Below are 12,300 nucleotides of genomic sequence, written 5' to 3' on the forward strand. Positions count from 1 at the left end.
TGTAAATAATCAGTATAACTAAAGGTAATATTTTGCTATATGTACTTCTGAATCTCAGTACTTTCTCAATTAGATTTAAAGAAAACTGCGTCTGCACGTGCACAGTGCCCTGTAGTATGCATACATATTTGCTAAAAAAGCCTCAATGTTTTTATGATATGTCATCAAAGTGACTTTCTCACAATGGCTTCTCCATTAATGAATGCAGTGTCTACAATTTTGTTCAGAATCGATGTAATGCACATGTAAACGAGTATGCGAATCATATTGCTTAATTTAAGGTGCATCTAAACAGAACTTTCAGAATCAGATTGGATTTATTCATGTTGCTAAAAATCAGTGCATGTTAACATACTGCCGTTGTTTTCTCCAAGGTCCTGTTCATCGATAACTGGCGCGTTCTGCATGGCAGAGAGTCCTTCACCGGCCTGCGGCAGCTGTGTGGATGTTATCTGACGCGTGATGATGTGCTGAACACAGCGCGCTCTCTGGGTCTCCAGGCCTGAATACCTAATGCTAAACTACCCAAATGACAGCGGTACACCATCATTTACCAAAAACAAGTTGATTTCTCAAGCATTAGGATAGCGGAGGACGCTTGATATACAGCACACAGCAGGATCCCAACAGTATTACTTCAGTATTACTCATCAACTCAGCTCTTTTTTGAATGATTTCATGATTTTAATGAAATGAGTTTATTGTAGAGGATGCATCTTTTGATCCATAACGATTCCTTTCCACAGAAAAACAGATGGTAGAGTTGAATTTAAATGATAGATTTTTTAGAAATGGTCAGGACATGCAGTAACTCGAGATAATGGAGTGAAACGCACACATTTCAAAAGAGTTGTGCTGTAATGTCTGATTTTAAGGAGTTTATTCACACAGACGACTGAAAGATTAAATCAGAAGAATGATGTTTGAAGCGTAGAGATGTGTTAAAGGAATAGTTCACACAAAAATGATAATGTCCTGATTATTCACTCACCCCCAGGCCATCCAAGGTGTATCGGTCTTTCTTTCTTCAGCTGAAGTTTTAGAGTAAAACATTATAGGATTTTTCACCATCTAATGCAAGTGAATGGGGCTCACTGTTGACCATTTTTAAATCCATATCAAAGTAATCCACGTGACCCAAGCTGACTAACAGGTTTTCTACAGTGAAATGATCAGTCAATTTCAGGGGAAAAAAATAATAAATTCTATATTTTAAACTACAGATGCTGGCATTGGTCCAGCTCCGTTTAATTCACGAAGTCTTGTGTGACATATGTGCTTTGGGAAGGTCACGCGTGATGTAGGCAGAAAGAAGGAGCACTGGCCTAAAGCTGAAAATGAGTTGTGTCAGTTTATTGTTAACAATTAAAATAGTCATGAATTAAACTGATGCTGTGTGAACTATTCCTTTAAATGGTTGTAAATGGAGGGTATTTCTTTGGGTTTGTGCCTTAACAGTGATATGGGTACGCATGGTTGAGATAATGTTAAAGATCTCACAAAGCTTAAATATATATACTGTATTGCATTAATCTGTGAAATTTTAACATTCTGTATCCTATATAAAATGATCTCAAATGTATGCACGCACAAAAATACCAATGTTACCTCTAGAAAATAAATAAAATAAATTAATTTCCGTGCATTTTGTCTTTTTCCTTGCATTTTGTTGACTTTGACCATAGTCTTATCACTTTTTGATTATATTCGTTTTAGTTTAGACAAAGAACACACTGTAGCTAATACTATAAAATGCACACAATAAATATAAAGTACACACATAGTGCAAGTGGAAAAGTCAATGCTGTTCACATTTTAAAATTTAAAGGTAGTTTTAAGCAAGATATGTGTTTATTTATATATATATATATATATATAATTATAGATTATCTAAAAAATTATAGATTCAATAAATGGTTTAATAAAAGAAACGCGTCTTTATTCTGGACGATCATAAAAGTTTATGGTAATTATCCACATTATTATTTTATTTAGAGATTTGGTTTTGTTCTGTTCTTTCTCTTCTGCATCCCATTTCAACAGTTAATGAATGCCTATGATTTGATTAATTTTGTCATTTCATCTGAAGATCAACATTTGTGAGATTTAGTCAGTCAAACCCGTTTTGAGGTTAGTAAGTAATTAGTATTTGGACAAATGATCCGTGACATTGTTGTGTTGAATATCAACGTTTTTGTGTGTATTTGTTAATGAGGGATTTGTGGACACGTTTATGTTTTTTAGATTCGTGGAGTAAAAAAAATATTTTTAATTTCGTCGTGAAAAGGTGAGGGAGATTTTCTCGTCCCCTAGGAAGGGGCCTGTTTGTTTGCGCCCTCTAGTGTAGCTACTACTCGTTGTTAACGTTATATAATATCGCGATACTTCACATCCCGAGATGTGCCCCTCTCTGTAAGAAGTACGCATGCGCGTTCAGTCACACGTGCTGCCTCCTCTGAAGCGCGGCAGCAGTGAAGATGGCGGACACGGAACGTAAGATCATGTTTTCCACATTTGCGTTATTTCTGATGGTGCTTAAAATTCAACTCAAAATATTTAGCTTTGCATTTAAATATTCACACGTATGATGCGCTTAGCATGTGTGAAAGTGCGTCGAACAAAACATGAGTTCTCAACTTCAACCGGACGAATGGTAACGTTATAGTGTTAAAAGATTCCCGGGTTCATGTAGAAATGCAAGACTAATGCTTAAACGTTTTTGTTAAGAAATGTGTTTTACTGTCATTACTATTATTATTATTATTACTACTAGTAGTGGGAAAACTAAGCATATTACCTCAACAACTAAAAATAACGTCATTAGTTAAGCTAGTATTATGGATATTAAATGTGTGATCTGTAGTAACAGTGGTTTAATGTAATCTAACGTTTATAATGCAGTGTTTAACTCTTTCGGTAGAAGCAAACTGCACGTGTCCGAACGCGCCACGTGGTTCCGCAGCTAACTTTAACCGGTTAAACTCGGCTGTGCTTTCACTTCAATGAATGTTCACGATAAAATGATCTGTAACGGTGATTTATTTTGTCCTCAGTTGGGGCAGCTAAGAAAGAGAAGAAAAAGAAGACGAAGAATTGTTCAGAAGGAGAAATTGGGGTAATTGCTTTTTTATATGCATGCACATTTATGACTTTTTATTTTTTATTTGATTGGTCAGTTTCACACCAGCAGACTGCATAGCCTTTAACTGTCATGTATAGATACATCATCAGCACAAATATCTGCTGACACAAATGTTATTTGGAGAATGTGATGCATTCAATGAGGAGAAAAATTCATCTCGATTTTGCAAGATGAATAGTGTTTGATTTGCTTCTGAAATATTTGCAGGGTTTGTGTGGGTCTAAAGTTTTAATTTGCTTTAATTCTGTAAATGAAGGCGGAGCAGAAAGTCATAAATTCAAATGTCCTTATCTCAAAGTACTCCAGATTTCCTTGATGCAAAATTATATGAAATCTTGTTTTGAGACAGAACAAAATGTGAGTTTATACTAAAAAAAAAAAAAAACAAACAAACAAAAAAAACAACAAATGTCTAATTTGAAAGCTTTTTCCCTTTTAAATTAAGTTGGTTTTTCTGGGCCTGTTGGCAGATTTATTTATTTTTTTAATCATAAATTCGCTTAATTTAGATCAGCTTCACAGAAAACAAAGCTTATGTAATTTTGCGTAAGTAAATGTATCTTAATTTAAGAAACTTGAGACATTTGTACTGGTAAACAAGACAAATACCGAGGAAGAGCATCACATTTTGCAGTGCGACTTTTTGTAAGACTAAATTGTTAGTAACGCTTCAAAGTTTGAAAATATGAGTCGTTGTTAGGCTTGCCGCGATAGACGGTGATACCAGTGTTAAGCCGCAACACCAGTTACATCACTTGCCTACCGCGGCACCGACCCCCACCGTCGTTTTGATTTTCATAGTAATAAAAATCATTTAGTTCAGTAAAAGAACAGACACTATTAAAAACGTAACTGAACTGCTGAACGACAGTCGCATCACAGATCAGATTTCATTTATCCAGTGAGGTGAGACAGACAAGACGGTCGTGGATGATTTAGTTTCGAAACGAGATGCAAAAGCTCCTGTTTGGCAGTATTTTGGATTTTGAAAAGCTTGTTGACTTTTGCTGTTTATCTAAGGTGAGCATTCGAGCAATTGACGCCGAACTGCTGCTAATTCGAAATGTGCTCGGTGCTTTTAAGCTATTTAAAAGCGAAGGAAAGCGAGGAAAAGAGGGGAAATTCAAACGAACAATTGCTTTACGCCGAATTGCCGCTATTTGAAAGTGAAAGTAAAATGCCGCACGCAGCTTTTACAAGCTATTTAAAAGCGAGGAAAAGAGGAAACGTCCCCATGTGATACCGGTATTATCGGTGTTGTCACGCGTCGATTAACCGGTGGGAAAATTTCCTCACCGTCACAACCCTAGTCGTTGTGTGCTCTGTTACTGTAAGAGAACATTGACATGCTCTTCCATTCAATTTATTCCTTAAATTTTCTTTACTTGGTCTTAAAAAGATCTTAGTCCTCATAAATCCTGCAGAAACCCTGTATTTGACCACCTAATTAACCAATCTTAGATGCATGTTCTGAAGAATTGTCTTAAAATACATTATTAAAAAGCTTTTTGTTGTAGTGTCAAGAATTGATGACTTTTACAGATTTTTTTATTTTTATTGGTAGTACCAAATTTTGTTATTGTGACAACACTACCCGATATCAACCTAGATGTTGGTCAATTTTAAAACGAGTTTTCTGATCAGTTTTTGAATTGTTGCCATCAGGACATTCAAGAAAGTGGAGACTTCCTCATCAAACCTGAATCTAAGGTCGCAAGATTGGACACGTCTCAGTGGCCGTTACTGCTGAAGGTCGGTGTCTGTTTACCCACAGATCCTTTGGTTAAGCGCACGCGTGGCGTGATGAACGTGTTTATCCATTCGCCGAGCGCTGCTGGTTCTGTCCCTCAGCGGCCGTGCGGTCCGTTCTGGGTCGCAGGGTCACAGCTGTCTGGTTCTGCTCCGCTGGTCCAATGTTCTGTTTGGTCATTGGCGTGGGATCTGATGTGCTGGTGCGAGGGGTCAGACCGGTTCTGACAAAGACGAATAGACGTGTCTGATCACGCGTGTCACTTGGGTTTTGATATAGTCGCTTCTGCTTTGTTTTCTTGTTGTGATCTATAAACCTGCTTATCTACAGAATTTCGATAAGCTCAACATCAGGACGGCTCATTACACTCCTCTGCCTCATGGCTCGAATCCGCTCAAGAGGAACATACATGAATATGTCAGGTAGGAAATCCTGGATTAATAAGTTATAGGGATGTAATGATGCACCTGAATGAAAATATGTGACGATTGAAGTTGGGTGGTGGGGGTTTATATGAATGTGTCTCTGAGGGGAACTGACTGTCTTCAGAAACTTTAGATGGTATTTTCTTTTCATCTTGGCTCTGTATAATGCATATTAAAGCAGTGTTTATAAGCGCGGCGCTGCTTTGTTTACAGCGGTAACCATGGAAATGCTGTATCTGCTGTGCCATGAGCGCCACCTGCTGTCAGAGTGAATCTGCGACTCATTCAGTCCCTCTGCTGTTTTGGTTTCATTCAGATGTATTATGTAGAATAGTTTCTTAAAGCTAAAGTCAGACTCAAGAACTGCACATGTTGCATGTATGCAGCATCTTTGTTTGGATCGTGAGTAAAATGCAGTGGTTTCCTCTGATTTTAAATGGAAAGAGCACAGACAAAGCCTTAGCTTGTTTATGTGAAGAGATTTTTATTGTTGTTTTGGGATTTGTTTTCTATTTAGTTTTGTTATTTGACATTTAAATTTCACAAAGAAATGTGCAGCATTTTATAGTGAGAAATAATGAAATGACACCTTTTCATTTGTAATTTGTCTTAGAACTTTGTTTTAAAAAATTGAGAAAATGGTATCGTAAAATCAGTTTTGCGAAACACATCGCATCGTTATGCCTAGTAAGTATTTGGTATGACGCAAAGCCACATGATGTGATGTAGATTGCATTAGCACTCTGTGCAAAGATGACCTGCTATCTATCACCCATGACTGATGGCTTCTCCAAAAATGCAAGCGTTTTGAGTTGTACCACGAGTTCCTACGAGTGTTCTTAATCTGTCCACCCAGGACTGGCTTCATTAATCTGGACAAACCTGCAAACCCCTCTTCCCATGAAGTTGTCGCTTGGATCAAGAGAATTCTTCGTGTCGAAAAAACTGGCCACAGCGGCACTCTTGACCCCAAAGTCACGGGCTGCCTGATCGTGTGTGTGGAGCGAGCCACGCGACTGGTCAAATCTCAGCAGAGCGCAGGTGGGTCCGCCGTAACGCTCCCAGGTCAAGAGTTTGATATGTTCACACACACTTACAGTAAAACTAGTGGCCTCTCCTTACTACTCTTGTGCCGTTGCTTTTAGGCAAAGAGTATGTGGGCATAGTACGGCTGCACAATGTGCTAGAGAACGAACACCAGCTAGCGAGGGTAAGTAGGCTTTAAACAAGCAGTCGGGATGACTGTATATACTCTTGTGACGTTAGAAATCTTCATTCTAAAGAAAGGTGCATGGACACAAAAACATTAGATTTATTCATTGCCGAAATTCTTAATGAATCCCTATGTATTAGCTTTTTATTAAAGCCTTTATTATTCAATAAAAAGCATGTTATAGCAGGCTGATGTAAATGTGAATTGAGACAGGGATATTCTGAGCTCATGATGTTGGTTGCCACAATTCATTTCAGCTTGTCACTGGTTTATTGAACCTTTAGACAAAATCTAAAATGTTTGCATATGCATTTTTTGTTGAGTAGCATTTGATACGTGAGGCTTTTATGGCTCATATAGTATGATTTAGTGAGAATATGGAGCTCATACGTGAGGAATTGAGAGGCCCAAACTGGGCAAAAATATGAAGTTTGGTGCAGGTGCTGATTTTTATGTGGAAAAGAAGAAATGCTTCGTTTGAGCAAAACATATAATGCAATGCAATCCAATGATGATTGAGAGATAAACGTTCCTTAAAAGCCTGATGATCATATTTGAGACTCACTGATTTTTTTTAGTAAATGATTTCTGGATAATCAAGTAAACTGAAGCTGCTTCAGTCCAGTAACAATATCAAAGTTATTCTTATGTTTATTTTATAAAAATCAGTAAAGATTTCACAGCAAAAAGACACGTGAAGCACAAGCTGTAGGTGGACGTTTGTACTATTATATTAAAAGGCCTTTTACTTGCTAAAAAAAAAAAAGTCTAAACTCAGTCAGATGACAGAAGGCATGTAGTAGATCTGGAACAAAGCAAAGGTTTAAAGTTAAGTCCTTAAAGTTTGTATCAAGTTTGAAATTGTAGGTTTTTGAGTTGTTCACACCTCAGTTTAAAAAGGATTAAAAAAATGGGTGTGGGAAAATGGGAGGAGTCCAACAAATAAAACCAATAAAACACATGCAACACATTTGTTCAGATGAATATTAAAATGAGTGAAGAAACATGAAAGATTTGGCCACTTTGCTGTATTTCAAATATGAAGACATCTTGATAACACTTTAGTTTAGGGACTAATTCTCACTATTAACTAGTTGTGTATTAACATGCATATTACTAACAAATTGACACATTATTAAGCACATATTAATGTCTTCTGTATGAGCATATTTTAGATCCTTTAATTCACCCCATACCTAAACTACCAACTATCTTACTAAATATTAATAAGCAGCAAATTAGGAGTTTGAGGCAAGAGTCATAGTAAGAATTGGTCCCCAAACTAAAGTGTGACCAACATTTTTTTGTTGGCCAAGTTAAAACATGTTTCACTCTCTGTAACAAATTGTCGCATTGATGCCATGCAGATGTTGTGACTGTTTTAACCGCTGAGTCAAAAAGATTCACACCCAATGTCTAACAGGCCTTTAGAGTGACACACAATAATCCAGTGGCAAGTTCTTGTTTGTGGTAATCAACAATAGGCTGCAGTTGCTGTCAATTGAGTCTAATTTGTATTGAACTCAATATTGAATTGTATCTGATCGAAAGGTCTTTTTCCTTGACATTGAGATTCTGATGTATTGAATAACTTTTCTTCATGCAGCAAATAATGTAGGTGGCTATCGTAAATTGTTAGTGTGGTGGTTCACTGTTGTATGTGAGATGCTGATCGTGTTTTATCCATTCTCTGAGTGTCTCCGGGCCTCCTCTCTCTCTCTGGCCTCCTGCTCTCTGCTGCAGTGTCCTGCTGGAGCCGCTGGTCTGGAGGCGCATGCAGGTTTGGAGGCCCTGGTTTCACCAAAGAAGAGCTGACATTTCTGATCACGTACACATGGGCCGTGTGACCGTAAATGGTTACAGAAAGTCTAAGAGGGGGATTTTGAGAGTTGTGTGTTTTTCTCTGCAGGCTCTGGAGTGTTTGACAGGAGCCCTGTTCCAGAGGCCTCCGCTCATCGCTGCTGTGAAGCGCCAACTGCGAGTGCGAACCGTCTATGAAAGCAAGCTTATTGAATATGATCCAGAGAGACGATTAGGTAGAAAGGTAACATAATGCATTACTTTCCATAACGTATGGTGTGTTCAAGTCATGTTGGATAGATCGAATTTACGAGTTGAACGCACATGAATGCCACAAAGTCGTTATTACGAGTGGGACCCTCGAAATTTTCTTTAAGCCCCGAGTTTCCAAGTTGGGGACGTGTCAATGAGAAACATGGCGGAATCGATGGATGCAACGTCTGTAGTTGACGGTAAATTTTTGTTTAAATTGATAGTTTAGTTGTCCTATAAACTTAAATTCAAGTAAAAAAATGCAGACCCTGTTGTATTTTCTTGTAATTTATTAAAAGAAGGTACACCACCATCTTGTGCCGACTAAACTGACTTGAACGCACCTTACATCGTAATTACGACTTGTCAACTCATAAGTACGAACGTCCCAAGAGGACTTGAACGCAGCATAAGTAACACAATTAGTTACTTTTTTATGCAATATTGTAATGCATTACTTTTAAAAGTATCTTTACCCAACACTGTTAAGTGAATTTCATGATAAATATTGATAGCATATGATCTGGAGAATATTGTGATTATTTTAGGCTGTATTGCCCAGCCCTCTTGTGAATGCAGTTTCATGTTGACTCTTATTTTGAAGCCACATGATGTGATGTAGATTGCATTAGCACTCTGTGCAAAGATGACCTGCTATCTATCACCCTTGACTGATGGTTTCTCCAAAAATGCAAGCATTGAGTTGTACCATGAGTTCCTGCAAGTTTTTTTTTTTTTTTTTTAAATCTGCCCAGGACTGGTTTCATTAATCTGGACAAACCTGCAAACCCCTCTTCCCATGAAGTCGTCGCTTGGATCAAGAGAATTCTTCGTGTGGAGAAAACCGGCCACAGCGGCACTCTTGACCCCAAGGTCACGGGCTGCCTGATCGTGTGTGTGGAACGAGCCACGCGACTGGTCAAATCTCAGCAGAGTGCAGGTGGGTCCGCCGTAACGCTGCCAGATCAAGAGTTTGGTATGTTTACACACACAGTAAAATTAGTGGCCTCTCCTTACTACTCTTGTGCCGTTGCTTTTAGGCAAAGAGTATGTGGGCATAGTACGGCTGCACAATGCGCTAGAGAACGAACACCAGCTAGCGAGGGTAAGTAGGACTGTGTTCTGCTTTAAACAAGTAGTCATGTTGGGCAGAATGACTGCATATACTCTGATGTTTGAAATCTTTTAGGAGTGTTTGACAGGAGCCCTGTTCCAGAGGCCTCCGCTCATCGCTGCTGTGAAGCGCCAACTGCGAGTGCGAACCGTCTATGAAAGCAAGCTTATTGAATATGATCCAGAGAGACGATTAGGTAGAAACTTAAGGTTTTATTGAAGTCGACATGAAATCTGCACCTTATTTCTATAATTTAAGTTTTACAAAAATAAGACTGGGTGGTAAAACGTTTTTACTCTATGGACTTATTTAATAGCCGATCCCACAGTAAAATAAATGCAGCTGCAGCAGTCAGTGCATGCGTCTAAACTCTGCATGCTCTGCGTGTCTCTGTGTGAATGAATGGTGCGGTTTTGTCTGATACACAAACTCAGTCACACGTGATGCTTACAGTGTTTTAAGTGTCCGCATCTCAATATATGAGACATGAACATGTAAACTTCATCTCCAGAGCTGCTCCGAGAGTCACTTCTGCAGCTTTACACCGTTTCATTTGAGAAAAGCTACCGTCAAACACTGAAATTCAAAGATCTTCACCACAAACAGTCAAAAGTTTGCTTTAAATTATCACAGAAATATATATGGTATAAATGTATGCAAGAAAATAAATACACGATTATACTTGTTAGATTATACGGTTCTGTTGTGCAGCTAAAAATAAAAATGTAGTGTTTTGTTGTAATATCGTTACATTTACATTTTAAAGTGTTGCGTTTTTACTCATTCGTTTCACTAGACATCATTTTTTAAATGATAAATTTGTTAAATCAAACACAATCTATAAAAAAATAAGATGGTTTTATGGGGCCCTAAATTAAAAGGGAGCTCTGTGGAGTTTAATTGTGGGTCTAACAAACGTGGAAAGCATTTCCTTCCCCGTTAATAATCAGTGTTGGGGGTAACGCATTACAAGTAACACGAGTTATGTAATCAAGCTATCTATCACCCATGACTGATGGCTTTCATGCATTATGATGACTTTGTCTGCAAAGTGCAAGATTGTGAGTAATTGTATGTTCTCGATCGGTGTGCAGGTATTTTCTGGGTGAGCTGTGAAGCGGGCACGTACATCCGGACTCTCTGTGTTCATCTGGGGCTGCTGCTGGGAGTTGGAGGTCAGATGCAGGAGCTGCGGCGTGTCCGCTCCGGTGTGATGGGTGAAAAGGTATGTCTGCAGAACCAAAGTGTTGAGTTCAGTACTGGGCTTTCTCCCCGGTTCTGGTAATTAATCTTTGGTACAGAAAATGGTTGAGTGAGAATAGAAACATGAAGTGGTTATGCTTTGACCACCTTCATCAAACTTCAGCCTACATTAAACTGTAGACTGCGACTCTTAGACCAAACATTTCATAATTAAAATGGACCGAACTTGAGTTGAATCTTTGCTATCAGAAGTAACAAAACTTGTTTGTGATTAATGCATGGGAGGCGTGCTACAAATGTTTGGTGAAGGGAAATAACGTGGACATGCCAACCCTGGCTTGAGCTACGGTTGATTAATAGGCTCAAATAAAACCTGCGTTGACTGCTATTTTTAGTTTAAAGGGATAGTTGTTCCAAATCCGTACGAATTTCATCTGTTGAAAACAAAACGATATTTTGAAGAATGTTGGTAACCAAACAGTTGACAGTAGCCATTGACCTCTCCATAGTATGGAAAAAAAATACTATGGAAGTCAATGGGTACCATCGCAGATAGTTGCATGAATAAATACAATATTTACTTGCATAAAAGGCCACATAAAAAGCTTTTTTGTTGGCTGTGATACCAGTGTTTGTTTCTCCAAGGATAACCTGGTGACCATGCATGACGTGTTGGACGCCCAGTGGCAGTTTGATCACTAACGCTAGTTGCTTTATTTTCTTGTTTATTTCCTGAATTGAGAGAAATTGGGAGTGAGATGCAGAGGCCTGAGGCTTATTAATTTCACTTTTGGTGTGAAAGGTCCTTTAGTGTTGCCAAAATATAACTTTTGTTTTTTTTTGTTATTAAAAAACTAATAAGCAAGCCCAGCTCTGGTGACGACAAGTAACGCAAAGGTAACATAATGCATTACTTTCCATAACGTATGGTGCGTTCAAGTCATGTTGGATAGATCGTATTTACGAGTTGAACGCACATGAATGCCACAAAGTCGTTATTACGAGTGGGACCCTCGAAATTTTCTTTAAGCCCCGAGTTTCCAAGTTGGGGACGTGTCAATGAGAAACATGGCGGAATCGATGGATGCAACGTCTGTAGTTGACGGTAAATTTTTGTTTAAATTGATAGTTTAGTTGTCCTATAAACTTAAATTGGTCAAAAAAAATGCTGACCCTGTTGTATTTTCTTGTAATTTATTAAAAGAAGGTACACCACCATCTTGTGCCGACTAAACTGACTTGAACGCACCTGACGTCGTAATTACGACTTGTCAACTCGTAAGCACGAACGTCCCAGGAGGACTTTTGAACGCAGAACTGAACAAGACAGCGAACAAGAGGGAGAATGTGAGCACTGTGTGCTCAGGCGCTGCCGCAGCCGTTCTCGGCGCCGTCAAAATA

General features: G+C 38.5%; 2 protein-coding genes across 4 annotated transcripts in view; both read left to right on the top strand.

Moving 5' to 3' along the window:
* Positions 1-1,639, top strand: part of LOC107703088 (trimethyllysine dioxygenase, mitochondrial-like) — a 13,929-nt gene extending 12,290 nt beyond the window's left edge. For all 3 annotated transcript variants that reach the window (XM_016505607.1, XM_016505608.1, XM_016505609.1), the window contains exon 8: positions 375-1,639. In XM_016505607.1, coding sequence (XP_016361093.1) covers positions 375-506 — 132 coding nt within the window. In that variant the 3' untranslated portion in view covers positions 507-1,639. The remainder of the gene's footprint in view (positions 1-374) is intronic.
* Positions 1,640-2,415: 776 nt separating this feature from the next.
* Positions 2,416-12,300, top strand: part of LOC107703090 (H/ACA ribonucleoprotein complex subunit 4-like) — a 19,978-nt gene continuing 10,093 nt past the window's right edge. Inside the window, exons 1-8 of the mRNA XM_016505611.1 lie at positions 2,416-2,493; positions 3,054-3,115; positions 4,808-4,894; positions 5,223-5,314; positions 6,174-6,358; positions 6,463-6,527; positions 8,440-8,566; positions 10,791-10,921. Coding sequence (XP_016361097.1) covers positions 2,478-2,493; positions 3,054-3,115; positions 4,808-4,894; positions 5,223-5,314; positions 6,174-6,358; positions 6,463-6,527; positions 8,440-8,566; positions 10,791-10,921 — 765 coding nt within the window. The 5' untranslated portion in view covers positions 2,416-2,477. The remainder of the gene's footprint in view (positions 2,494-3,053; positions 3,116-4,807; positions 4,895-5,222; positions 5,315-6,173; positions 6,359-6,462; positions 6,528-8,439; positions 8,567-10,790; positions 10,922-12,300) is intronic.

This window comes from Sinocyclocheilus anshuiensis, unplaced genomic scaffold, assembly GCF_001515605.1.
Source record: "Sinocyclocheilus anshuiensis isolate Anshui unplaced genomic scaffold, SAMN03320099.WGS_v1.1 scaffold1063, whole genome shotgun sequence".
NCBI lineage: Eukaryota > Metazoa > Chordata > Actinopteri > Cypriniformes > Cyprinidae > Sinocyclocheilus > Sinocyclocheilus anshuiensis.